A 27,568-nucleotide genomic window follows, 5' to 3' on the forward strand; every position below is an offset into this window, starting at 1 on the left:
CGAAACCACGCATGCCGAAGGCCGGGCTGTGAGCCGCACAACTATGTCGAGGTGGCGGCCGGCAAGTAACGGGTCTGCAGGAACGCCGGGGCTCGCCAACAAAAAGCGGCGCGTGCGTGGGTCTCGGAGGCACTCACGCCGCCGCCGCCGCCGCCGCGCCGCCGGCCCGAGGCGAGCCACACGGCCCGGCCGCCGCCGGCCTCGCGGGACGCGGCCCGCAGCCTCCGCACACACGCACATGGCACGTCCTGCGGCCCGGGCCGGGCTCGTCCCGCGTGAGAGTGCTCCGCGCGCGCGTGTTGGTGTGTGTGCGCGCGCGCGAGCGTGAGACCCATCCTGCGGGCACTTCCCCTCTCCGGGCAGTTTTGCTTCATTTGTTTCCTATTTCTGCTACAGAGAAAAACTAACTTCCATCTCCGCCGAGCCAGCGTCGCGGAGCGGAGTCGGTGCTGCGGCCCCGTGTGCGTCAGATCCCTCCGCCGCAGTGGCGGCGGCGGCGGCGGCGGCCTACGCCGAGAAGCCGGCCCCCAGCCAGCCCTGGGCTCTGAGTGCCTGCGTCTTCCTCCTCCGATTGGAAACATAAATAACTCGCGGGCGGGCGGGCGGAGGCGGAGGGGGAAGGCGGGGACGCGGGGTCGGTCGGAGGCGCTCTTTTCCACCCCCCCTCCCCCCGCCCCCGGTGGGCCGCGCTCGGCCGGGGCCGCGCAGGCGGGGACTCCTTTCCCGGCGGAGGGATCCGCGGAGGCGGCTGCGTCCGAGGCGGCGGCCTCCGAGTTGTTGTTTCCTCCTCCGCCGCCGCCGCCTCCGCCGCCGTCGCTTGAATGGTGGAGCCGCGGCCCGGCTCGTGAGCTCACGCTGACAGCCACAGGGCGGGCGGCGGCGCCGGGCCCCCTTCCCCTCGCTCGGCGGCGGCGGGCGGCCCTGCCGGCGGCCCCGGAGCCAGCCGGGACCATGTCTCGCGAGCGGAAAGGCCTCTCGGAGCTGCGATCCGGTAAGTCGGGGGGCTGCCGGGGCCGCCGGCTCCGGGCGATGCCGCCCGCGGCGCCCGCGCCCGCCGCCGCCCGCTCAGCCCGGTCTCCGGTCCCCCCTCTCTCCCGCGCAGAGCTCTACTTCCTCATCGCCCGCTTCCTGGAGGACGGACCGTGCCAGCAGGCGGCCCAGGTACGGGGCGCGCGGCGCGGCCGGGCCGGGCGTCCGCGGCCCGGGGGGCGGGGGGCGGCGGGCGCGGGGCCGGGCCCGGGGCGCGGGGCTCACTCGCCCCGCTTTGTTGTCGCAGGTGCTGATCCGCGAGGTGGCCGAGAAGGAGGTAAGGGCGGCGGCAGCGGCCCTGCGCGTCCTTCCGCCGCGCGGCGGGCCCGGAGCCGCTGCGGGGCGGCCGCCGCCGGGGCCGGGGCCGGGGTGCGGGGGGCGCGGCGGGGCCGGGGCGGGCGCGGGCGGGCGCGGGCGGGCCGGGGCCGGGGCCCGGCTCACGGGGCGCTCTCCCCGCAGCTGCTGCCCCGCCGCACCGACTGGACCGGCAAGGAGCACCCCCGGACCTACCAGAACCTGGTGAGACATTCGCCTCTCTCGGCGAAGAAACTTTTCCCCGAGTCGGATAAAAATTGAATTTCCCGCAATTTTTTTTTTTTTTAAACTGAGACAAAAACTTAGCCCCGGAACGTGAGAGCTCGAAAGGCCGACGGGGAGCGTGGGGAGGTCGGGCGGGGGGCGGCGGGCAGCGGCCGGGGAGGGGGCCCGCGCTGCGGGGCCGCAGGGGCTGCGGACAATTTATTTGTGATATTTGGTTAATGTGCTAGAAATAAAGATACGTCATGAGTGTTGTGCAGTGCAAGGCCCGGCGGAGGAGGGGCCGGCGCGCGCGGCCGGGCGGCGCGGGGGCGCGCGCGGCCGGGCGCGGCGCGGCGAGGCGGGAGGGCGGGCGCGCGCGCGCCCCGGCTCTCGCGCGTCCTCCGGCTCGCCGGCTCCGCTCGCGCGGCCGGCGCGGCTTTCTCCAGCTCCACACAATAGCTCGGTGCCCGGACTCGGCGGTCGCTCTTCCCAGGCAGGCAGTTTTCTGCAGCTGCCTCCGAACGGAGGCGTGAGGAAGATTCTCACTTGATCACGATGTGGCCCTCCCTTTCTCTTCTAAAGTTCAAACGCATTTTCTCTGTTCTGGGTTTTTTCATTTCTTTTTCTTTTTTTTTTTTTTGAGTTGGAGTTGAGCTGGTGGATGCGAATGACACATTGGCCTGTACAAAAAAGAAGCGTTTGCAGAAGTGCAGTGCTAGATGTTTTAGCAGGTTTTTGCTAATGGTGTTGTGCCTCCTGTTCAATTAGACCCGTGAATGAAGGACTCGCAAGTCTCATTTTTTTTTTCTATTTTAAACGCACGTTTTTACTGTGGGATGATGGAACTTGGTCAACGGAAGTTTTCCTGTTTATATTGGCATAGATTTTGTCTTAATAGCTTTAAAAATATCCTCTGCTTTTGTGGGCTTTCGAAGTGAGTCTTTTAATTATTTCTAAAATCGCTTTCCAAAAGTGGACCTTACTTTTGTGCATGAAAATGTGTCAAGTTTAAAGGAAATGTTTCCATAACATTCTCTTTGCCTAAACCGATCTTGGTTGGTTCTATGAATGCTTGTGTAGGACCACACCAAGCCTCTGAAATTTAGGTGTGCTTTGATTTTAGGAATGAGTTCTAACTTTATTGGGGGGGGGCGGTACTTAGAGTTACCAGTGTTTCTATAAGGATCAAGGTGTGTCAGTTCAATACAATTGTCCTCTGTGAGGGGCAGGCAAGACAGTAGTTTTGATGGTTTTTGTTTCATTTTGTACATTAGTACGTTTCATTTCGTACATAATTACATTGTTTAACAGGTATTTTATTGATGTTTGTTCATCGCTGATGAAATAAGGGTATCTAGGTTTTATAAATGCAATGGAGACTTAAGCAGATTTAATTTCCACAGAAAAGTTGTTACTTTTCACGTAGTGACTGAAGCAAATTTCATGCACTACTTGGCTGAAGTGAATGGGATTTGAATGTAAACTTCCACAGTTTACTTATATTTGAAATTAATTTTTAGGTTTACAAATACTTGACAAACTTTAGCACATGTTCCTATCTTTGTTATTTCAGAAAATTATAAATGACATGCCATTCCATTTTAAAGTTGGAGTAGGTTTTATTTGCATCTTTTTTTTTTTTAAGCCTATAAACCCAAGTCCTACAAAATTCAAAGATAACATAGCTAGGGGTTCCTTCCAATTCTATAGGAGGAGGATCATTTGTTTTTTTCTAGTCTTACTTAGACTTAATTATCAAGGGCAAGGAAGAGGGAAAAAAGGGATTCTCAGCATTTCAAGTATTAGTAAAGTGAACTTACGTTCCTCATCTGTTTCTCCAATTGAAGATGCAGCGCACATGTTATCTAGTATATTTTTTAATGGAAGTCATTTTTTTCTGGCAGGATTACTGATATACTTAAGAGACAGTTAAGAATTCTTACTAAAACTTAGAGATTCTTTGTTTTTGCTTTGATTTATTCTGCAGCAAACTGTCTACTGGGTATAGTGTACCATTTGAGGCAGTCATACTCACCAAACTATATTAGTGTATGGGTGAACATTATTTGACTTTGTGATAGTTTAGTAGTAGAATACAAAATTTTTTTATGTTAGGGTTTACTCAAAGTTTCTGTGTTTTCTGTTGCCTTTATCTCATGACTGAGAATACTTATTAGCATTGCTTTGAAGATTATTTGATAAGTGAAACTGAAGTTTCAGTGGTTTCTGCTTCTACCTGGAACTAATTTGTTGATATGCTTACTGATCAATAGGGGAATTGATGTGTCAGGTAGCACTTTCTACAAAACATCAAATCATGTACTTAGGAAGGAGTTATGTATTTGCACTAGAGTTTAAAAGTGAACATCAATCAGCATTTATAGTCTTCAAATGGAATCAAAATGTTTAAATTTTGGTCCAGAGGAAAATGGAGCCTTAAGAGTAGTTTTGAAAGTTCATAGATTTTTGGGGTTAGGGATTTGGCTCAGCGGAAGAGCCCTTGCCTGGCAAGTGCAAGGCCCTGAGTTTGGTCCCTGGCTCTGGGGAAAAAAAAATGAAAGCTCATAGATTTCAAAAAATAAGAAAGAGGGGCCGGGGGTTTGGCCTAGTGGTAGAGGGCTTGCCTAGCACTCTTGGTACCACATGCATAGAAAAAAGCTGGAAGTGATGCTGAGGCTCAAGTGGTAGAGCTCTAACCTTGAGAAAGTCCAAGGACAGAGCTCAGACCCTGAGCTCAAGCCCAGGACTGGCAAAAAAAAAAAAAAATGTATTTCAGGTCACTAAAAAAGGAAATACTCATAATCTAAGAGTTACCTTTGTCATTGGTATCATAAAACATGAATTATTACCAATTACATTTAAGATTTCAAATATTTTGACAGTAAAGGGGATTTATAGATTACTAAAATTGTTTTTGCCCCTATCCTGTTAAGTTTGATCATGTATATATACTTAAATATTTTAAAGGACACTTTTCAAGTATTTCAGTTCTTTTTAAATGGAGTAAACTTACTTTTTTTCCCCCCAGTTCTTGGTCTTGAACTTGGGGCCTGACCTCTGTCCTTGGGCTTTCCTAAGGCTAGCACTCTATCACTTGAGTCACAGCACCACTTCTGGCTTTTTCTGTGCATATGGTACTGAGGAATTGAACCCAGGGCTTCTCCTATGTGAGGGGAGCATTCTACTACTAGGCTGTGCTCCTGGTGTGGTACTAAGGAATTGAACCCTGGGCTTCTTGCATGCTAAGTGTGCTCTCCCAGTAGGCTCTGTGTTCCTGGTCCTGAGTAAACTTTTTTGGATAAAGATACTTTGTTAATTTTTTCTCAGAGTTAGACTGGTTAGTAATTCTAGTTTATACTAGTCACCTTTAGTGATGACAAGAAATCCAAAGGTAGAATTTTTTAAGCATTTTACCAGATTTGGTACCACTGATTGAATTTTTGCTTGCTTGCTTGCAAGTCTGTCTCCTTCCCCTAAACTGGGTTACTTGTTTTGCTAATTTGTTAAGATGAAAGTTTTTCTTTTTTAAGCAGTGACATTTGCTTTTGATAAAGTAATTCCATTTATTAGGAATCTTTTCAAATGAAAGGTGATACGGATTGTGACAGCTTGCAGGTAGTCTTGAACAAACTGGAATTTCACTTGCCCCAGTTATCTTATTTGTAAAAGAATAGATTGAATTTTTTTTACTGATCTGAAAATCTGATTTTGCTCTAGAAATGTAAATAATGTAAATAATAAGTAAATGTAAAATAGAAATTAATTTGTAGGCATTGTGGGTAGACTGTAAAAATTTTTACTAATTCTTTTTTTGTGAAACAATGACCACTAAGAAATAGTAGAGTGGGTGAAAATTGTGACTGGATAGAGACTTTGTAAAGCTCTTTTCTTTTGGCAGTGATGGCAAAGCAATGGAGTACATGAAGAGAGTCTTGATGTTGAATCTGGCTACTTTTAAAAAGAAATTTATGGAATATAAAACCATCATATCTTTGTGTTCTTTTTGCAAATTGTCTTTTTGAAAATGCTTTATTTTAGTTGCCAGTTTTAAAGATGCATGTATTCTGAATAGCCTTTAATAAAGATTGTTTTGCATTCCTAGGTTAGTTTTAGAGGAGATAAATTCTGTCATAATGTTGGTTTTTAAGTCCAGTTTGAGATTCTCTGTCAGGTAAGCCACCTGGAAATGCCTCTCACACGGTAACTCTTACTCCCAATAGCCAAATTTTGTGGCTATCTACTCTTTTTTTGGCCAGGCCCGGGCTTGAGCTCAGGGCCTGAACACTGTTCTTGGACTTTCTCAAGGCTAGAGTTCTACCACTTGAGCCTCAGCACCACTTCCAGCCTTTTTCTATGTATGTGGTGCTGAGGAATTGAACCCTGGTCTTCGTGTATGCTAGGAAAGCACTGTACCACTAGGACAAACTCTCAGCCCATCTATCTATTCTTTTGCTGTGGAATTATAGCAAATACAATTATATCCTGCACAACTTACTTTGGACAAACAATTCCGAACAAGTTACTTTTATTCTTGCTGTTCCTTTTTTTTAAATATAAGTTGCGGGATTTGGAGAAAAATAAACAACTTCAATATTAAGCTCGTGGGTAGTCAGCAGGTAATACCGAACATGCTCGTTTAATATACAAGTCTTCAATTATTTACTAGAGTCTCATTTAATTTGAACACAGACAAGGAAATGGGGAGATTTTGATGTTAAGGAAATGTCAAGGACAACATAGTTGATGCATCTTCTGCTTACGTTGAAGTTAAATTTAATGAGATTTATGACATACACCCTAAATCATCTTTGGCAGTATGGATTCCAGCTGTTCTTATCTGGGGTCATGATAGTGTGAGTTGTTTGGTCTCTGTTAGAGAGTACAAGTAATATTATAAAAAATGTAAGAAGTAAATCTTGTGTTATTTGAACCTTACTTAGTTTTTGATAATACTAAATTCTAGCAACTTGGTGAAACATGCCTTATTTGATACAGTGGTCTCAGGTGTAGTAATAGTTACTTTGAATACTGTGAAATGCACACATTAATGAAACTAGTATTAAGTCACATTGATGTGTGCAGTTTTAAAGATCCCCCCACCTGTGGGTGGGGTGGGAGGGAGGCTTGGATTCTATGCCTGGGCACTGTCCCTAAGTTCTTCAGCTTAAGGCTACCACCTACCCCTGGGTCTGGGCCTTGTCCCTGACCTCTTTTCCACAAGGACAATGCCCTACCCTTGAGCCACAGTGCCACTTCTAGAGATTTTTTTGGAGATTAAGTGGAGACAAGAGTCTCACAGAACTTAGTGTCCAAGCTGGCTTTTAACAGTGATTCTCAGATCTCAGCTTCCTGAGTAGCTAGGATTACAGGCATGAGCCACTGCTCCTGGCAAGGATTTTTCTTCTTTTTTTTTTTTTGCCAGTCCTGGGCTTGAGCTCAGGGCCTGAGCACTGTCCTTGGACTTTCTCAAGGCTAGAGCTCTACCACTTGAGCCTCAGCACCACTTCCGGCTTTTTTCTATGTATGTGGTACCGAGGAATCGAACCTGGGTCTTCATGCATGCTAGGCAAGCACTTTAACCACTAGGCCAAACTCCCGGCCCCGGATTTTTCTTCTTTAGGTAATTTTTTTACTGGATTTATGAGTATTAAAGTATACTAAATAAATCCTTTTTTTAAAAGTAAATTTCTTGTTGGAACTTAAAAATAAATGTCAAACTATATTTTAAGAAGTTAGTGTTTGTCTTTTTGATCATGTTGAAGTTTGAAATCAAGGCCTCACACACTGGCTTAGCTGGAACTCTGCCACTTGAGCCACAGCTCCAGTTTGGTTTTTTGCTGGTTAATTAAATATGGAATTTCTTGGACTTTCCTGCCTAGACTGATTTCAAACTACAATCTTCTTGTTAGTTGGAACTAGGACTATAGGCATGAGCTACCATAGTTCACTTTAAAATAGTTTTGATGTCATTCCTGCTTTTCCCCCCCTTCTCCCTTTTTTTAAACATCATGTAATCAGATTTTGACAAGTGAAATTTGGAAGTTATATTATCTTCGTGATGACTTTATGTTTGATAGTACAGATTAAATATATAAGTGATTTCTTAATGTTTTATTTTGGAAATAAGACTTTCGAGTTGTTTCATTTGTTTACTCACAATTACTTATGACTAGTAAACCATCAAGGTTGAATTTGGAACTTGATATTATTTTATATTAATCTGTTAAACCAGTCATACAGAAATCATAAGCATCTTAGGTTTTCTGAAAGTAGTTTAGCTTTAAGAATTTGACTTGGCATCCATAGATCTTATGAAGATTTTAATGCTCTAATGAGGGAAAACAAGTTTTGAGAAGGAAACAGTAATAAAGACAACAGTAAACTTGAAATTGGGTCGCCTGGAACTCATTACTTACTTTTTTATTTTCTAAATATGTCTTTAGATAAATATTGTAGTGGACTTTAGTTTTCCTTAGCTAGGAAATAAAGGAAGTCTTTAAATTTATTTGCTTATGAAGAATAATTGTTGAAACAGTGTATTTGTGTATTTTCTGTGCAAAACTATTGTAGCAGACTAGTGGTCAGGAAATACATGCTGACTTTGAAGATTATATTTGTTAAAACAGATTTATAAATAAGTGAGAATTTTAGCAGCTGGGATTTTAATAAACAGCATAATGAAATAGCAAATATGTTTAAAATTTATAATTTTGTTTATATACTAGAGTGGACATAAATATAAGACCTCCTTCACTAAACTGGTTTTTGGAATTTAAAATACATAATAGAGATCAGAAGTGATTAGACTTTTGGATCTGACAAAATTTATAAGATCAGTCTGGTATTGAAGACAAAAGGTTGAAGTATAGTCAAGACAGATTATATTGGTGCCAGCATTAGGTGACCTTTTTTTCATACAGAATGTTAGAAGAAAGAATGGTGCTTCTAAGCAAACACAAGCAAACCATTAGAGTAAATATACCAATCTAACTTGACTTTGAAAAATTTATGGAAAACATATTCAAAAACTATTTCCCTGGTTAAGTAAAAGGACAATGTATACTTGATAATTTGAAATGTAATTAAAGTAGCATTTAACTCCTATCAGGGACAGTGCTAAGGGCTCATGGTTTAAGGAGTAATAACTGCCTTCTAGGCAGTGACAGTTAGAATTCCATTTGAACAGATGAACACACTGAAGTTTACAATGTTTGCGCTGTGTGTACATTTAGTAAGTTTAAACCTGGAATATTTGACTTGATCTCTTCTTTTAAGCTACTTTTTCTGAAAAATGGAGCAAGAGAAGCTCTTAATGATTAATGATACTATGTCCAGTAGTTTTCAGATTTTTTTTGCAATGAATTTTTTTTATTATGATTAATAGAAGGGTTACATTATATTTACCAGATAAAAGGTGCATAACTTCACAAACAGTTTTCAGATTTTTTTATATATTTTTCTTCTCTCTAACACCTCCTGACAATGGCAGATTTTTCTTGGCTGGAAAGTATAACTGCTTATGTGGAGAAGCTTACTATAAGAAGGCAAGCACTGTAGTTCACATTTTCATGATATGTCGTTCAAGTTGCAACAGATTACTCTAGAAATACTTCTTATATGTGATCTGAGAAAGGAATTACATAGGTGTGAGAATGGACAAGAGATGACAAGAGCTGCTTCTCTTTCACAAGATTCTATTCTGTCAGAAACATTGCTAGTTATTTTTTTTTTTTTTTAACAGGAAAGATAGGTAAACTTTAGCTGCTTTGGATAAATCTTGTAAGAAGCTAGTTTAAGGCTTCTGAGCCAAGGGTTGTTATTACATGGAGATGGTATATAGACATCCAAGACTGAGATACAGTGTTCATCCCTGGAAAATGTTTTCTCTGTGCTGAATAATGTTATGGTTTTTTTGGGAAAGGATGTCTTTGCTAAATCCAGATTTTTAACCATTATGAACAGTTAAGTGATTTTTAGTTGATAGGAATAGAGAAGATACAGGAAATTTGAACAAGTTCTTCCTAACCTTCTAGTGTAGACAATAGAGCAATGAATCTCTGGAGTGAGTGGCAGATTCCAGGCTTGCATTCATGAAGTGTAGGCTCTGTCTGAGGTATATCTTATGGGAGGAGATAAAAGGATTTGTTCATTTCAAAAAGGTCTTAAACATTATTGCACTGGAATGGGCATTTAAGTTTCATATTGTAATAATAAATTTCATGGTATTAGAATTAATCCGTTAATCACCTTATTCATTGTGAATTGAGGATTGATCACCTTGATTTCCATAACCGTCTTGAAAGTGTATTGTTAACCTCATCATTGTAGATCTTGTACTTTTTTTTAAAATAGTTTCAGCAAGAAGTTATTTTAAAATAGGGAAAAATGGAGAAGACGGAAACACATTTCCTGGCTCCCTATAGGAAATGGGAGTTAAAGATTTCTTTCTTTTTCTTTTCTTTTTTTTTTTTTTGTGGCTGTGTGGCTTGAACTCTGGGCTGTCCCTGAGCTCTTTGGGTCAAGGCTACCTACCGCTTTACCGCTTGTGCCACTGGGCCACTTTTTAAAGAGTCTTCCTTTATCCTTAGATTTTTGTTTGTAGGGAGGTATGCTTTTATACTAGTTTTCCTAGTAATAAAAATGAGTTGTAAAATATTTCTTTTATTTTTTGGCCTACTATTTATTGAAAACTGTTCAGTGTCTTATTTTATAATTTATGTCTTGTTTACTAATACATTTATTTGAGGCAGTTGGTAAGTTTCTAGAGCTAGATTGCCTTATTGTCTCATTACTTAGTGTAATCCTAGGAAGTTTGTTACAGCTGTAGCATAATTTCTTTGTGGACTGGAAATAATGATACTACATAATAATTAGGGTTGTTAAAATAATTAACTAGGGGTTTTGTTGGTTTGTATTGAGACTAGATCTTCCTCTGTAGCTCAGGCTAAACCCAACTGGAGGTCAGCCTCTCAAATGCTGGGACTGTAAGGGTGTATGCAGGTAAAATTTACAATTCTTACCATAGGATCTAGCATTTATTCTGCAGCCAATATGTGTTTGCTATGTAAATATTAATATTGATCATTCTTTTAGGTTTGTGATTGGGTTATACTTTATATGTTATATATCTTGTGAGTTTGAAAGCTGGTGATTATTGCAGAAGTCTTTGTAAAAGAGAAAGGGTTCAATAGGGCTGGAGATTAATGAGACTTTTAAATATACATTTAAAAATACTTTTTAAAAGTGTCATCAATTAAGGTGAACTATTTTTCTCCTGTAAACTAGATGTACATTTTAAAGATTTTTTTTGGCACATTAAATGGAACATTGATAAACATGTCAGATAACAGAAAGGTGAATGTTTTCAGTGAAAGTTAATGTAGAGTGGATAGAGGTAGGGAGGAGCCCTTAGACAAATGAAACTGTCAATGGATCATTCTTTAAATGCTACCAGTAGAGAAGCTGTGAGATTAAAGTTGGAAGAAGTGGATAAGAGAATTCTGGTGAGATTTTTCTTTTCCCTCAGAAACAACATGAGGGTATTTATATGTAGGTTTGAATGGGAAGGAGCTGGTTGAGAATGAAGTTGGTTAATATAGGAAGTGTGGAGGACTCATTAATAGGTAAGGAGTTCCGGGAAGTTAGAGAAGATTCAAAGCATAGGCAGAGTCCCGTAATCTTGGGGCAGTTATGTTGATAAGAAACAGGCTAGTTACATGCATGTAGGTGTTTTTCAGGAAACAAAACTTGAACTTCCTGAAGTATGTGGAGAAAATAAGTTGTAGGAAAGGATTCAGAAGAGCTTGTTTTTGATAGCATTGTTAGTCTACTTTCATGGTTTGTTCTAGATACCCTTTTGTCTTGGTACTTTAGGGAATGCTAAGTAGCCATTTTCTTTCTGTCTTGCTTAGATTTTTGTTTGGTCATATGTGCCATGGTTTTAAAGTATAATTTCAATATAGGAAAACATTAAAATGTACATAAGTATTTTCTTGAATCTGTAAAGCAGGGATATGTATGCATATTTTGTGTCACACATTCTTAAGTCCTGTTTGTCTTGCTTTTCAGTTTTTGGATTCTAGTCAAGCACTCTACCACTTGTACCACACCTTCAGCCTTATTTATTTATTTTTGGGGGTATGGTGTCAGAAGTCTACTTCTCAAATATCTTGGGTTACCCACGAGCCACCATGACCAGCCAAAACCCTTTTTTTTTTTCTTGATACTCATTCTGCCAAGACTTAACTACAGCATACCAGACTGCTGTTTTAAATTATCATAGTAGAAGAATGTGGCTGTAAGGTATCTTCATCGTAGGAACAGTAACTTTAATGAGTTAAGCTTGGTTTCTCTTGTTGGTTCTAGCTTAGAAGTGTCTGTATTAACCAACTTTAAAAAAATCTATGTCCTACAATTTAAAAAAATTTAACAACAGTTAACCCATTATGGCATTTAATGTAAGAAACAAAGTGATCTACTCCCTCACATATCAGCTCACTCTCCAAGTCAGTTCCAGGAAGAATTCAGTTTCTATTACTTATTTGAAGTCAATATTCAAACTATTTTTTTAAATCACCCCCCCCCCCTTTTTTATTGGTTTTGTTTGTATGTGTTTGTGCTTAAACTCAGGGCCTAACTGCTGTCCCATTACTTTTTTGCTCAAGGCTAGTACTGTACCTTTTGAGCCACAGCTCCACTTAGAACTTTTTTTTTTTTTTTTTTTTTATAATTACAGAAAAGTGCCTCATGGGCTCAGCTGGCTTTGAACCGTGGTCTTCAGACCTAGCTTCCTGAGTAGCTAGGATGACAAGCTTGACCAGTGCTTGGCCCTTTGTGCTTTTTTTTTTTTTTTGTGCCAGTCCTGGGGCTTGAACTCAGAACATGAGCACTGTCCTTAGGCTTTCTTTAAGGCTAGCACTCTATGGAAACTGCAGCACCACTTCTGGCTTTTCTATATATATATATATATATATGTGGTACTGAAGAATCGAACCCAGGTCTTTGTGCATGCTAGGCAAGTACTTTACCACGAGGCCAAACTCCCAGCCTGGCCTTTGTGCCTTTTTTTTTTTTTTTTTTTTGGGTCAGTCCTGGGCTTGAGCTCAGGGCCTGAGCACTGTCCTTAGACTTTCTCAAGGCTAGAGCTCTACCACTTGAGGCTCAGCACCACTTCTGGCTTTTTTCTACGTATGTGGTACCGAGGAATCGAACCTGGGTCGTCATGCATGCTAGGCAAGCACTCTACCACTAGGCCAAACTCGTGGCCCCCTTTGTGCTTTTTAAGACAGTGTTGCACTATATAGATTAGATGGCTTTCAAACTCTTGGTTTCAAGATTTCTTTACGCTGAAAAAATTAGTAAGGTTTCTTTATTTACATGGTTTCCGATCTGCTGGTGTTTACAATATCAGAAATGTTTAACATATTAGAAACTTAATTAAATAAGCTAATTTTATATTAATATAAGTAGCATTTTATAATTATTGTCTGAAAGAAATTTATAAGAATAGCAGTTTCCATTTTTATGTCTTTGGCATCTGTCTTAAGGGTCCTGTATCTACTTTTATATCAACCCACTGTGACATCACAAGTTGTGTAGGTAGCCTCTGACACTCTCTGCCATATACTCATTAGAAAATGAAAGTGTAAGGAAGTGAAGTCTTAGTGTTTCTATTCATAGTTTTTACTGCAGAATCTCCCCAGAGGTTCCACAGTCATACTTGGAGAATACCTAACTCGAATAATTAGTTCCAACAAGGAGACATATTTTGTTGCTTAATCACTGCATTTCAAGTTGTAAGGCCTGATTTAATTCTATTTACATTATGATATGCACTATAAAAGATGCTGTAAGAAACATTAGCATTTCACATCATGATTTCAAATAATGGGATCAACTAACCAGTGTTTTGAAGTTGCTCCTAAGGTTATCTTACTCTTCTTAGTAGGTAGGCTTATTTTACAGTTGAAGTTTTTTAGAGCATCTGTTAGAATTTGGCTTACTTCTATAAGACTTGGTGGTTACTAAAATTTCGCATAGATGCTGTGTTGTGTTCTTAATGTTCTAATGAGAACATAAACTTGGTATTTGTTTTTCATAATTCTGGAGATTTTATCTTATCAAAGTTTTATTATTTTTTTTTTTGTCAGTCCTGGGGCTTGAACTCAAGGCCTGTGCACTGCTCTTTGGCTTTCTCAAGGCTAGAGCTGTACCAGTTAGTTTGAGATTTCTCCAATTTGTTCATACAGGCATTGGAACTATCAATTTTCCTCTAAGTACTGACTTGGCTGGGTCCCAGAGGAGCTGTTATTTTGTATTTCTGTTAAGTTCCATAAATGTTAGACTTTCTATTCTAATCTCTTCAGTGACCCACTGGTCATTCAGCGATGTCTTGTTCAGTCTCCATGATTTAAGAGAATTTTCTGTGATATTTTTTGATATTGAGCTCTACCTTTATTCCATTGTGATCTGGAATAATCAAGAAAATGTGGTATGCGCTCTCTATGCAATTCTGTGTTTCCATTAGAAAGAATGATATTGCACCATTCGTAAGGAAATGAAAAACTTGGAAAAATTATATTAAATGAAGTAAGCCAGATGCAAAGAAATGTAGGTTTATGGTTTCCCTCATTTATAGTAATTAGAATATGTCTATAAATACATAAGTAAACATGATGGGTGGTGAAAGACAAAATATTACACTTGGGTATGGTAAATTAAACAACTCTAAGCATTCATACAGTGAAACTAGAGGAGAAGGATATTCTCAGGAGAAGACCACAAAGGCTTAATGGCGATGTGCATATATGATCATATAAACGATGTTTATCTATATGAACTCTAAGAAATGGAAACGAAGATGTTTTTTGTTATTTTGCCTTTTTTTCCTCTCCTTTGTCACTTTTTGATTTCTGTATCTTTTGTATATAGGTTATCTGTTTGGGGAGGGTAGAAGGAGCAGAGAAATGGAGGGACAAAGGGTCTACACACGCAGCAGTGATGCCCACTAAAACACTGTACAACTGTAGGGGAGGAAGGTCAGGAGGAGAGACTGGGAGATAATGAGGGGAGAGGGGACTGTTCCAAAAAGAAAGGCACTCATTACCTGATGCCTGTACATCACCTTTACAGTAGAAATAAATAACCAAATGGTGAGGTTCCTAAGATATACAAGGTCCAGGGCCTGTGGTTCCCAGTATCTTCTCCTCAAAACCTAAATGTAAAGAAAAATAGACCATAGATAGTGCTGCATTTAATTGTTCATTATTCACATTGATCATCCTCTGAATTTATAACTTGCTACATGTAGAATACTATTAATAGCCATTTGTTTATTTCTCAGTTTACCTAGTGATGGTTAGGATAACTTTTGAGAGCTAAGTGCAGTGTGAACAAGTGTAAAACAAAATGTTGATTAGCTAGAAGAGATTACATATTTGAGAAGCTTACTGTACTTGAAGAATTACATTGCTTTAGCAAGGTTTTCTGCTTGTCCTTTGATACATAGGTGAAGTATTACCGACATCTGGCACCTGATCACTTGCTGCAGATTTGTCATCGACTAGGACCTCTTCTTGAGCAAGAGATTCCTCAGAGTGTTCCTGGAGTACAAACCTTATTAGGAGCTGGAAGACAGTCCTTGTTACGCACAAATAAAAGTATGAACATTTTCTAGTGGGATTTAGATATTCTGTTTATGTCTTGTTTTTGTATCCATAAAAACATGTGTGTTTAATAGGTTGCAAGCATGTTGTGTGGAAAGGATCTGCTCTGGCTGCACTGCACTGTGGAAGACCACCAGAGTCACCAATTAACTATGGTAGCCCACCCAGCATTGGTGAGTTGTTTTAAGTTCACTGTTGTAGTTGATATACTCCGTGTAAAGAATTGTTGAAAATACAAAGAAAAGCCAGACACAGTGCCTCACCTCTGTAATCCTAGCTACTCAGGAGGCTGAGATCTGAGGATCAAGGTTCAAAGCCAGCCTGGGCACAAAAGGACCTGAGATTCTTATCTCCAATTAACCTCTAGAAAATGGGAAACAGGGCTTGACTCAAGGGGGGGGCGGCAGCTGAAGAGCTCAGGGACAGTGGCCTGGGCCACTGACCCATCAAAAAGAAAAGAAAATACAAATTAAAAAGGTTTTAGATATTGTGACAGTAAAGAAGTACTTATTTATAGATATAATACTTGGAGAACAGAATTCTTTATTAATAGTTTTAATAATGAAGACATAATATCTAATTGTGGATTGTTACATATTGTTGCTTATTCAGGCTGGTTATTCCCTCCTCAGTTTTACAAAAAGTCCTTACTAAAATGGACACATTAGGTTAATGGACATGAATAATGGAAACTAATTTTAGTGATAGAAAATAGTTATCTGTTAACACTGCATGTATTTCTGTAAAGTTTCAAAGAAATAAAAGTATTCCTCTTGATTTGCTTTTCTATACTTACCCTTTTATTCGTTTCTATTATACCCTTGTTTTACTTGGACTAATCCTTTGAACTTGACTTTGCTCTATTGTCTTACCTTTCTTCTAGTTTACTGTGTAAGTTAGCAAATACTGATTTTACTCAATTCTACCTTTGTGTTTCTGCTTATGGACGTATAAAGAAGCTGATTTTTTTTTTTTTTTTTTTTTTTTTGCCAGTCCTGGCTTGAACTCAGGGCCTGAGCACTGCCCTTGGGCTTTCTCAAGGCTAGAGCTCTACCACTTGAGCCACAGAACCATTTCTGGGTTTTTTCTATGTATGTGGTACTGAGGAATCAAATCCCGGTCTTTGTGCATACTAGGCAAGCACTCTACCACTGGGCCAAACTCCCAGCCCCTGATTATATTTTAATGAGACTTCATCTCCCATACTTCATCCTCCATACAACTTCTGCTATTTAATCATAACTTTATCCTCTATTTTATTCTCCTGCCTAACTGGGAATGTTATTTCTTCCATCAATCCAAATTTTATGTCTTCCTTTTCTTGATATTGTATTTATAATCATTGCTAAAAGTTTGTGTATAATCATTGTTAGGTTTTGTATAGTTTTGCTTAGTGTTTGGATTTTTTTTTCACGTTTTTTTCTTTTTTGTTTCAGTCTTGGGGCTTGAACATAGGGCCTAGGCATAATCTCTGAGTTTTATGTTCAAAGTTAGTGCTCCTTCTGGCTGTGTGTGTGTGTGTGTGTGTGTGTGTGTGTTTAATTGTAGATATGGGTCCTTCTCTAGCTCCTTTGGAACTGTGATTTTCAGGTCTCAGCCTTCTGAGTAGCTAGGGTTATAGTCATGAGCTGCTGTCACCCTGGCAGCATTTTGTATCTTTTTATTCTCCATCTCTTAACTAGCATAGAAGTGGCTTTAGAAATACAATATTACAGCCGATAGTCAAGCCCTAGTTCTAGCATACAAAAACACAAAGTTTCCAAATAACATAAATGTGATCATGTCAGCTTATTCTAAAACCCAGTTAATCTCAGCTCCTTTTTTTTTTTTAACTTCTGTTTCCTTGACTATCTTGTGATCTAGCTGTGTATGGAGTTTGTATGTTTTTGGAATCAGCCATTCTCTTTTTTAATTCTTTGTATCTGTTTATTCATCCATTAAAGCTTAGATGTCACTGGGCAGAAAAAAATGGCTGTAGATAATTTCCTTCTTTTTCTTTTGTAGCTATGGCTGTGGATTTTTTTTTTTTTTGTGGCTGTGGGTGTCTGTTTACCTTTATTTACTATAATGTAGATCTTAAGAGATCTATTTAGGCTCACTCCTCAGCATTAATAATGAAAAGTAAAAGTAGGTAATTGGTGCAGTTGATAACATTGGAGAGGAACAATAAAAGTTAAGGGGTAAATTTGGGGCAGATAATTGGTAGGAAGAAGAGAGAAATAGTCAAGAGCAGCATTGAGATAAGAGAAACTGAATTTATAGATGTTGAATTTTATGAGTGAAATCAGGTTATCACTTCATTACATTGAGAATATTAAAACCCATACCTATTAAACTTTAAGAACCACTTGAGCTTGTCTCACTGCTTTTTAAAATCTTGTTTTATCAAGTGCTCGTAAATTCCAATTTCTTTTTTACCTCCTAGTCCTTTGTGTAAATTGTAAAATTCAAACTGCATTCGTTCAATTTAAGAACCTCCAATTGTTGAGTTACTGTCTAGCCTCTTAGAGCCTCCTTTAATACTGTTTTTTTTTTCCCCCCTTTTCTTTTTTTGGGTTGGTCCCAGGGCTTGAACTTGGCGTGGACTCTGTCACTGAGCTTCTCTTTGGTCAAGATTAGGGCTCTATCACTTTAGCCACAGCACCACTTACAGTTTTTTCTATTTATGTGGTTCTGAGGAATTGAACACAGGGCTTCCTGCATGCTAGGCAGTCACTTGACCACTGAGCAACATTCCCAGCCCTTGTTATAAACATGTAAGGCTGTGAGAGACAACGTGTTTGTTTTTCTTGGGGAGGAGATTAAGTTAATGTTCATTATTCCAAGTGTTTCTTTTCAAAACTTTGAAGAATGGTGGTTTTCTTAGGTTCGTTTAATGAGTACTTGCTCTTTGGGCTGTGTTTGTAGTTCTTTGCCAATAGTGGGATTAGATTTAATTTCTGGTATACACATAACGACGGACACCTTCCACCATCCCTTGCTGTGACACTGAGTGAGCAATTATAATAGTGACTACTAGGAAGCACTTATTATTTCTCCTAATCATTACGTAGTTGTGAAATACATTTTTACTATTTTTGAAACGTTTTCCAGTGGGCTTACCATTTCAGGTAATGAGTACACTTCTTTTTGAACAAAGTTCAGATGTTGCTTTCCTCTAGTCCCTTCTCACAGGTTGCGTAGTTCATTTTCCACATAGCATCTACTATCACTGCATTTGTTCACTTTTCCTACATTGCATATTTGTATCACGGAGTTCGATGTTGAATTTCCATACCTTTGTAAGTGAAGCATTGTGTTTTCTTACAAGGTCTCTTTGTCTTTTTCATTTCTTTAGAAATCTTTTTAATACGCAGCTCCTGCCAAATAGAAAGCTGTATAATTTTCTTAACCAATTGCAGTAGAGATCCTTATAACAATTTTTTTCTAGACACCTTTGGAAAATAGAAAGTTGATCTCCCTAAGAGGTTATATAAACAGAATTATAATTCAGAGTTTTAAGGAAGCTGCAGAAAAAAAAAAATGGTATCCCATGAAGTCTTCAAAAGTAAAGAAAAGTGAGTTATGATGGTGATGTGTTCTTTTGCTACTTGGAGTCAGAGTCGGAACTGAGCAAAAGCCTGAGAATTATAAAACAAAAAACAAAAAAAACTAGGTCTGTGGGTGTCCAGTATCATAATATATCTTTTATGGTATCTGCTGAATTTTTAAACACAGGGGGATTTTCAAATAGGAGACATAGTAAAACACAAACTTTATGGGTGAATATTTGGTGAGTAGTTCTATTGTATACTAGTAAGTTGGTAATAAAATAAGAAGGGCTGTCATGGGGTTTGGATTCCTATAATCATTTATTCCCTACTACCTGTCTTTTTTTTTTTTAATATATCATAAGGTGATTATAGGATTATCCTTTCCTAATATGGCAGTCTCCTACTTTGAAGTTGAAATTATTGGCTGTTAAGAGTTTCTATTAGTATTGTGATTTGCCTTACTGCAGTGTAGATGGTCTTGTAGGAATAAACTAATCTATATTGAATTATTTTCTAGATTATTTCTTGATATATATCTTGAGTATCTTGCTATGTCCTTATAATATTTGTATTTGTAACCTCAGGAGAATTTTTATAGAAGGCCTTTTCATTGTGCTTCTATTGAGTTACGTGTTCTTTAACGTAGTTTCCAATTAAAAAAAAATTGCTCCCAAAATACTTTGACCTATTTTTCTAAATTGCTGTAGTACTGTCTTATTATTTTAGGGCTTTTAAATTAAAACAGATGTGGTTCTTTGTAGTATATCATTTTTTAAATCCATTATCAAATTGGAAAGTGTCTTTATGACAAAAAATAGCTTCATATGTTTCATTTGCTTTTATTGTTGTAATTATTGTTTGCTTTTTTAGGACAGGGTTTCTTAAGCGGCAAGGGTTTGAACTATTTAGGTAGCCCAAGATGAGGCTTTATCTATCTTCTGTTTTCTTGCCCCAGCCTTTGAGGTCCTGCAATTACAGATATTTGCTCTTAGTGTTAAGTACTTGTGTCTTACTCTTGAGTCAGTTTTATATCAGACTTTGAATTTAAGGTAATCTCTGTAGACATTAAGATTGTTTTGTATTGCTTTAAGTTTCTTGTTAAATTGATCTTTACCTTACTTATAAAACTAGTAGAATAAATACATGACCCATAGAGAAAGTTTAGGGAACAGAATACTAAAAAAAAATCAATCTTACTGTATATTTATACTTAGAAAGTTTTCAGTGTTGGCCGGGAGTTTGGCCTAGTGGTTAAAGTGCTTGCCTAGCATGCATGAAGACCCGGATTCGATTCCTTGGTACCATATACATAGAAAAAAGCCGGAAGTGGTGCTGAGGCTCAAGTGGTAGAGCTCTAGCCTTGAGAAAGTCCAAGGACATTGCTCAGGCCCTGAGCTCAAGCCCAGGACTGGCAAAAAAAAGAAAAAGTTTTCAGTCTTTTTTTAAAATATTTTTCTTCCTAGTTAGCATGTGGTAAAGAGCACCATACTGTTGAATCAATCCTGAGCTCTACCCCTGGGAGAGTTAAAGTTGAACCTTCACTTTCTTAGAAGTATTAGTTCCTTACTGAGTTGTGATTAAATAGAAGAAATATAAAATGTTTTTAATAGGGTCTGACTTATAGAAAATTATTCACTAGATTTGCTACTTATCATTATAGCATTTTATATACCCTGCATCTTCACTATTGTAAGTTGTATTATATTTTCATATAATGTTATTAATTACATTTTTTGGTTGGTGGTGGGACTTGAACCCTGGGCATTGTCCATAAGCTCTTCAGCGCAAAGCTACCACCTGGGCCTGAGTGTTGTCCCTGAGCTTTTCAGCCCTTAAGCCACAGCCCCACTTTTGGTTTTCTAGTGGTTAATAGGAGATAAGACTCTCATGGAATTTAGTGGCTTTGAACTGCTGGGATTTACACTGGCTCCCTGCCAGGATTTTCTTAGAGAAAATTCTGCAGTAAATTTTCTTCTTTATAAATGAAATGATTTTGGCAGGATAATGAAGTGCTAGAGATATTTTTGAATCTTTTAATCTGTCAGATAAAGGTTATCTTCAACTTTTTGGTGGTAGTTGTTTTGATTTTTTTCAGGTAGCACATGGGCTTTTTTGTTCACAGTGTCATTCTACTACTTGAGCCCTGTCTCTTCACATTGGGCTTTTCCTGCTTCCTTGGAGATAGGAGTCACATACATGTTTAATTGGTCTGGCTTTGAATATGGATCCTCAGATCTCAGCCTCTTGAGGAGCTAGAATTGTTACGTGACCACCATTGCCTGGCGTAATTCACTGAATTTGTATTGATCTGATAAGTATCAGATATAACTGAGCTCTTAGGCCAAGCAAAGTACAAGACAGAAGAAAGTAAGATCCTGGGGCTGGGAGTGGGGTCTAATGGTAGAGTGCTTGCCTAGCATTCAGGAAGCCCTGGGTTCAATTTCTTGGTACTATATACACAGAAAAAGCTGGAACTGGTATTGTAGTTCAAGTGAAAGGGTGCTAGCCTTGAACAAAAAGTCCAAGGCAGTAAAATCCTACCGTATGGAGTTAATGTTGTAGTGGGAAGAGGCAGAAATAAGAACGTTGCGTAATATTTAAATAAATATATAGTACCAGGCAATAAGTTACAATAAAAATGTATTATATAAAGGGGTGTCAGGAACCATAGGTGGTGAGATCGTGGGAAGTACTTTGTTGCTTAAAAGGCTGTGCAAATAAAACAAAAAAAATTAAGATCTAGTAGTGAGATAAGATGCTGTACAAATGTTACATAATAAAAAATGTGAGTTCATTGAGTATGACTCAGAGTCCTCTCTGCTTTTATAAAACCTATGGACTTTACTCAAATTCAGTCTCCTTAGTTATACTTCAGCTACTGAACCATGCTTGCATTTTCTTTCTTTTTTCTTTTTGGCCAGTCCTGGACTGGAGCTCAGGGCCTGAGCACTGTCCTTGGACTTTGGTCAAGGATAAAGCTCTACCACTTGAGCCTCAGCACTACTTCTGGGTTTTTGCTATGTATGTGGTGCTCAGGAATTGAACCCCGGGTGTTCGTGCATGCTAGGCAAGCACTCTACCACTAGGCCAAACTCTCAACTCCCTCCCCCACCTTTTTTGAATTCTTTACTGGCATATATAGGTGGTAAACATGTTTTTTTTTTTTTTTTTTTTTTTGTACTATCCTTCTTCCTTTCTCCCTTTCACATTCCTACTAGTCTTAGTTTTCAACTATTTATTTCAATATCCAGGTACCAGTGGCTCATGGCTGTGTTCAGGTTACACAGATGGCTGAGGTCTGAAGATCAGGGTTCAAAGTCAGCCTGCACAAAAAAGTCTCCATGAGATTCCCCCCTCCCCCAGTCCAGTCCTGGGCCTGAGCACTGTCCTTGTGCTTGCTCAAGGCTCAAGGCTAGAGCTCTACCACTTGAGCCTCAGTACCACTTCTGGCTTTTTTTCCCCTTATGTATGTGGTACCGAGGAATCAAACCCCGGTGTTCATGCATGCTAGGCAAGCACTCTATACCAGGAGGCCAAACTTCTGGCCCCTTGCATTTTCTTTTCTAACTCCTGTAGTCAGAAAATTTTAAACACCAACTTATGGCTTGGGAGCTCTACATATTCTCTTCCTATATTATGTCTTAGTGCTGCCACACTGTAGATCAATTATTGAAAGTAAAGTGCCTCTCTATTATGGTAAGAGTTAGATGTATGGCAAATCAGTAGTTAGTAGCTAAGCATTTTGAAGGGTAGTGTGAAATACAGGTTTAAAATGAATGATTGTTGTTCTTAAGGTACTATGTTATCTCTCATCTCTTTTGCTATCCCTTGGTTATCTCATATTGTTACAGTATCTCACTTTGTTACCTGATATATCAGATATATTTGTATTTGGTTATTTGAAATTGGATAGGGAAAGGGGGAAAACAAGATGAGAGGTGGGGGTGGGGGGAGGGAAATGGGGACCAAGACATGTGAAAGGGTATCAATGTATGGGAAGTGGTAGAGCTCTAGCCTTGAGAAAGCCCAAGGACAGTGCTCAGGTCCTGAGCTCAAGCCTAGGACTGGCAAAAAAAAAAAAAAGGACAGCAGCAATATTTTCTTAAGTGTAAAAGGAATATAGTTTGACTGGACAATATTTTCATCAGCTGAGTTTTAAATTTTCATAGCATCTAGTTTTGGTTGCAAAATAATGGTTTCGATGTTTATGTACAACAGTTCAACAGTGTTAAATATTTTCATGAAATTTGACATTTTGAGAACTTAAGAACTTGAGTAGAAGGAATTGTACATTTTGGTAGCACAGTTAGTGTTTGTGTGATGTGCTTTGTTTCCTTAAAAGACAGAGACATCTGTGTTTGAGATGCCACTGGTCCTTGGTACCTAGATGCTTTGAATTCTCTTGGTAGGACCATTGATGACTGTGGTTTTAGTAGTTACAAAATTAATTGGGAACCAAAAATGTTAAAAATACATTAATCATATCGTGTCATTTCTGTGAATAAGAAGAATCTGTCCAAACCTAATGTGTGATGGCAACTTTGTAATCTCTGTGATTATGTAACTAGCTCTTAATATGCCAATTCACCACAGTCAGACCTAGCCTTAGAGATTTTAAGGTGTTAGCATAGGTTATACAGAATTTATTTTCTAACGAACCGAAACACTGTTGGAATATAAAATGTGTATGGTAGCAAAGCAGGAAAACATAATTTCAGCTTTCCTTTGAAATACTGCTTTAAACTTGAAACCATCTATATTCATGTCTCCTTAGCGTGACCCAAGATTAAAAAAATAAAATTCAGCTTGTAAATGTAGTGTGAGCCAAAGATATATTGGATATAAAGTTTACATTATACCTGAATGTTCTTTTTACTTTAGGAGATAATTTGAGGCAGTAAATCTGAATAAAGTAGTGTTTTTTTATGTATTTGATTTTTTTTGGAATAAATTTAAGTGAGAAACTGCAGTGCTATTCAATGTAGATGATATCTTGGTTGGGGGTAACATCTATTAAAAATAATCCACAGTTTATGAATGTTCAAAATGCAGTTGCTGTGTAGTCAGCCTTTGATGAAATGCACTTTTTTTTTTTTTTTTTTGCCAGTCCTGGGCTTGAGCTCCAGGCCTGAACACTGTCCTTAGACTTTCTCAAGGCTAGAGCTATACCACTTGAGCCTCAGCACCACTTCCGGCTTTTTTTCTATGTATGTGGTACCAAGAAATCGAACCTGGGTCGTTGTGCATGCTAGGCAAGCACTCTACCACTAGGCCAAACTCCCAGCCCCGAAACGCACTTATTCTTTTATAGACATAAACAATTTGCTACTGCTAATAAAACATTGAAATATTACAGTGATTTGCATGTTTAATAAATTACATTTTCCATCTCCTAAAAAAATAACCCAAAGTTTGATAATCAAGTGACAATACATTTTGAGCATTTTTCATAAGTTATCATTATAAAAAATAATTGAGTTGAAGGAAAACATGATATGCTAGGATATACTTAAGGTTTGAAGGTCTCAGCTCTTAAAGAATAGTTAAAACTAATTAGACAGCAGAAGCTTATGGGCTCTAGGGAAGGAAATCATGAAGTTTAGGGATAGTTAGTTTGCTGTTCTTTCTAGTCATGCCTTTACTCAAAGATACTTAAAGAGTGTCTTAAGTTACTTACTGTTCATGTGTTACTGATACATGAAGATAAACATTTTGATTTCATTTATTTCATTTTTAACTCTTTGTAAAAAAAAAATTATCTCCTAGGACGCCCCCCCCCCCCCCCGGCCATTTTTTTGGTCAGTTTTAGGGCTTGAGCTCTGGGCCTAGGTGTTGTCCCTGAGCTCTTCTGCTCAAGAATAGCACTCTACCACTATGAGCCACAGTGCTGCTTTCAGTTTTCTGGAGGTTAATTAGAGAAAAAAGTGTCTGCTGGACTTTTGTGCCCTTGCTGATTTTGAACAAGATCCTCCTCTCTCAGCCTCCTAACCAGTTAGGCTTAATGTGCATGAGCTCCTAGGACACTTTTAAAGAAATAGCATTGTGTATAAAGTACTTTCCTTGTTTAAAGAGTTCTAGACAAAGACGAAGTCTGGATTTTAATCCTAGCTTCACACCTTATCTGCATTTGCTTTCTTTTGTTTTAGTTCTCTTTTTTTTCTATTTTTGTGCCGGCCCTGTGGCTTGGGCTCAGGGCCTAGGCATTGTCACTTAGTTTTTTGACTCAGGCAGCTCCACTTCTTGTGGTTAGAGTAAGAGTTTCATGAACTTTTTTGTCCATATGGGTTTTGAACCTAGATCTCAGCCCACAGATTACTTGCTTTTAAAAGGAAAAGGACAATACTGAACTTAGCTTATTTCAGTTGAAGTCTGCATTTTTATTGATTATTTTGAAGGCTAAGAACCATATCAGTCTACTGATTACTTGCTTTTAAAAGGAAGAGAATAATATAGAATTTAGCTTATTTCAATTGAAATCTATGTTTTTATTGACTATTTTGAAGGCTAGGAACCATGTTACATAAAGATACTTTGTTTTTTGCAATGTGTGACAAATAGAAGTATAGGAATTCTTACATTCTGATAATTTACTAAAATTTATTTGAGTTATATTCATATTCCTGTTTTTTGGCAGCTGATACTCTGTTTTCAAGGAAGTTGAATGGGAAATACAGACTTGAGCGTCTTGTTCCAACTGCAGTATATCAGCACATGAAGATGCATAAGAGAATTCTTGGACACTTGTCATCTGTGTACTGTGTAACTTTTGATCGAACTGGCAGACGGATCTTTACTGTAAGCAATTTTTAAGTATTTTATTTATAGATAGAATTGAAGAAACATTGCATATATGTGAACTTGAAATAAAAGCATTTTTTAATAGGAAACAAAATTTAGGTGATTTATTTAGTATGTCAGAATAAGATTTTGCTTGGACATTATTCAAGTTTGGAAAGGTCATATTATAAATCACAGTTTTATGGGCTAACATTTTAAATAAATTTAATTCTTAACATTAACAAATTTTGTAAAATGTCATTTAATAATCAAAGATTGATAAGTAAATCCTGTACCATTTTATAGAAAGCCACTTGGTAGTTTGAAAAGGAATCCTTTAAAGTGATGATAGATGAAAATCTGAGATTTTTTTTTTTTTTTTTTTTTTTTTGCAATACAGAGCTTGAACTCGAGTTTCATTCACACTTGATATGTAGGTATTCTGTCACTGAGCCACAGCTTCAGCCCATTTTTGTACTGGTTGTTTTGAGGTAACATCTCTCCTTTTGGCATCATCCAGGGCTCTACCATGATCCTCCTCTATGCTTTATGCTATACCTAGGTACACCCACTTTTGAAATGGGAACTCACAAGTGTTTCTGCAGATAGTAGTTTGGAACCAAAACCCTCCCAATCTCAGCTTTCTGAGAAGCTAGGATTTCAGTTATATGTCCCCATACCTGTTTGATACTAGTTTCAAAGTTTTCTGGGTTTGTTCTTCTAACATGTTGGAGAATTTTTCAAGTTTAAATGAGGAAATTATTTTTGCAATATTTGGATTTATTTTCAGATACCTTAACTGTTATGTCTTGTGTATATTTATTACACTAGTTTGGTTATCTCAAACATTATTGTTTAGGCTGAGAGTATACAAGTATATCTTGTTTGTAAACCAAGATCTACTTCTCTTCCCATACATAGTCATCTGTCAAACAGCAAAGTAGAAGAATATGGGAAGGAATTTTTTTTTTTTTCATTTTTTTGCCAGTTAGGGTTTGAACACTGTCCTTGGGCTTTCTCAAGTCTAGCACTTGAACCACAGCACCACTATGTATTTGGTACCAAGGAATCAAACCTGGGCCTTTGTGCATGCTAGGTGAGCACTATATCACTAGGCGACACTCCCATCCCAGGAAGTGTGTGTGTGTGCCAATCCTGGGGCTTGAACTCAGGCCTGAGCACTGTCCTTGGACTTTCTCAAGGCTAGAGCTCAACCACTTGAGCCACAGCACCACTTTAAGCTTTTCTGTGTATGTTGTAACCGGGAATCAAATCTGGGTCTTCGTGCATGCTAGGCAAGCACTCTACCACTAGGCCAAACTCCTGGCCCTGGAGGGAATTTTTGTACATTTTATTACTATCTTTAATCTAGGTATTTGTAAATTTTATTTCATCAGATTTTTCCCTTTCACCTTATTTTAGTTTTCTACTGGTGATATATATGCAAAGGTGAGAGCAATTTTCAAAAAGTTCTACTTCTAAGATCCTTTTTAAATTGTTAGCATGGTAGGGTACATATAAGCTCATTCTTCCTGTTTCCTCATAAAGCAGAATGAATGTCGGATGGATTGTCACTCAACTAGCAGACACTAAATGCTAATGATTAAAAAATCAATTTTAAGCATTGATGGGATAAAGCTTTAGGACAATAGATTATGATTGACCATTTGGTAATATGTATTTCCTTTCAACGTATTTAGGGATTTAAGAAATTGAAATTTTATTTCTACGATACTTGTGTGGATATATTTGAAAAGTTTTTCTAGGGATTAATTGTATTGAGTTTTCTGAGCAGGCACAGCTGCAGGAAGTGTATGACAATGGTCAGGCATCATGACTGTTTGGCTTTCTAGTCGTGGAACGTTAGCAGATTACCTCTTAAATCTCCAGTTTTATTATGTTTTTTAAAAAAACAGGAATACATGATTCAAATAATTAAGCTAACTTTTGTGGTAGTGAATGGCATAATGTATGGTTAAGGTGTATTGAAAGAAATCATGAAGTTTTATCTGCTGTTGCTGTTAACTTTATACATTTATGAAAATT

At 38.7% G+C, this 27,568-nt stretch overlaps 1 protein-coding gene across 1 annotated transcript in view; it reads left to right on the forward strand.

Moving 5' to 3' along the window:
• The first annotated feature begins 920 nt into the window (after window positions 1–920).
• Window positions 921–27,568, forward strand: part of Phip (PHIP subunit of CUL4-Ring ligase complex) — a 99,100-nt gene continuing 72,452 nt past the window's right edge. Inside the window, exons 1-7 of the mRNA XM_090338536.1 lie at window positions 921–991; window positions 1,103–1,161; window positions 1,277–1,306; window positions 1,489–1,548; window positions 15,056–15,206; window positions 15,287–15,385; window positions 25,380–25,540. Coding sequence (XP_090194662.1) covers window positions 952–991; window positions 1,103–1,161; window positions 1,277–1,306; window positions 1,489–1,548; window positions 15,056–15,206; window positions 15,287–15,385; window positions 25,380–25,540 — 600 coding nt within the window. The 5' untranslated portion in view covers window positions 921–951. The remainder of the gene's footprint in view (window positions 992–1,102; window positions 1,162–1,276; window positions 1,307–1,488; window positions 1,549–15,055; window positions 15,207–15,286; window positions 15,386–25,379; window positions 25,541–27,568) is intronic.

The sequence above is a fragment of the Megascapheus bottae genome, chromosome 8 (genome assembly GCF_031878675.1).
Source record: "Megascapheus bottae isolate mThoBot1 chromosome 8, mThoBot2.hap1, whole genome shotgun sequence".
In the NCBI taxonomy this organism is placed as follows: Eukaryota; Metazoa; Chordata; class Mammalia; order Rodentia; family Geomyidae; genus Megascapheus; species Megascapheus bottae.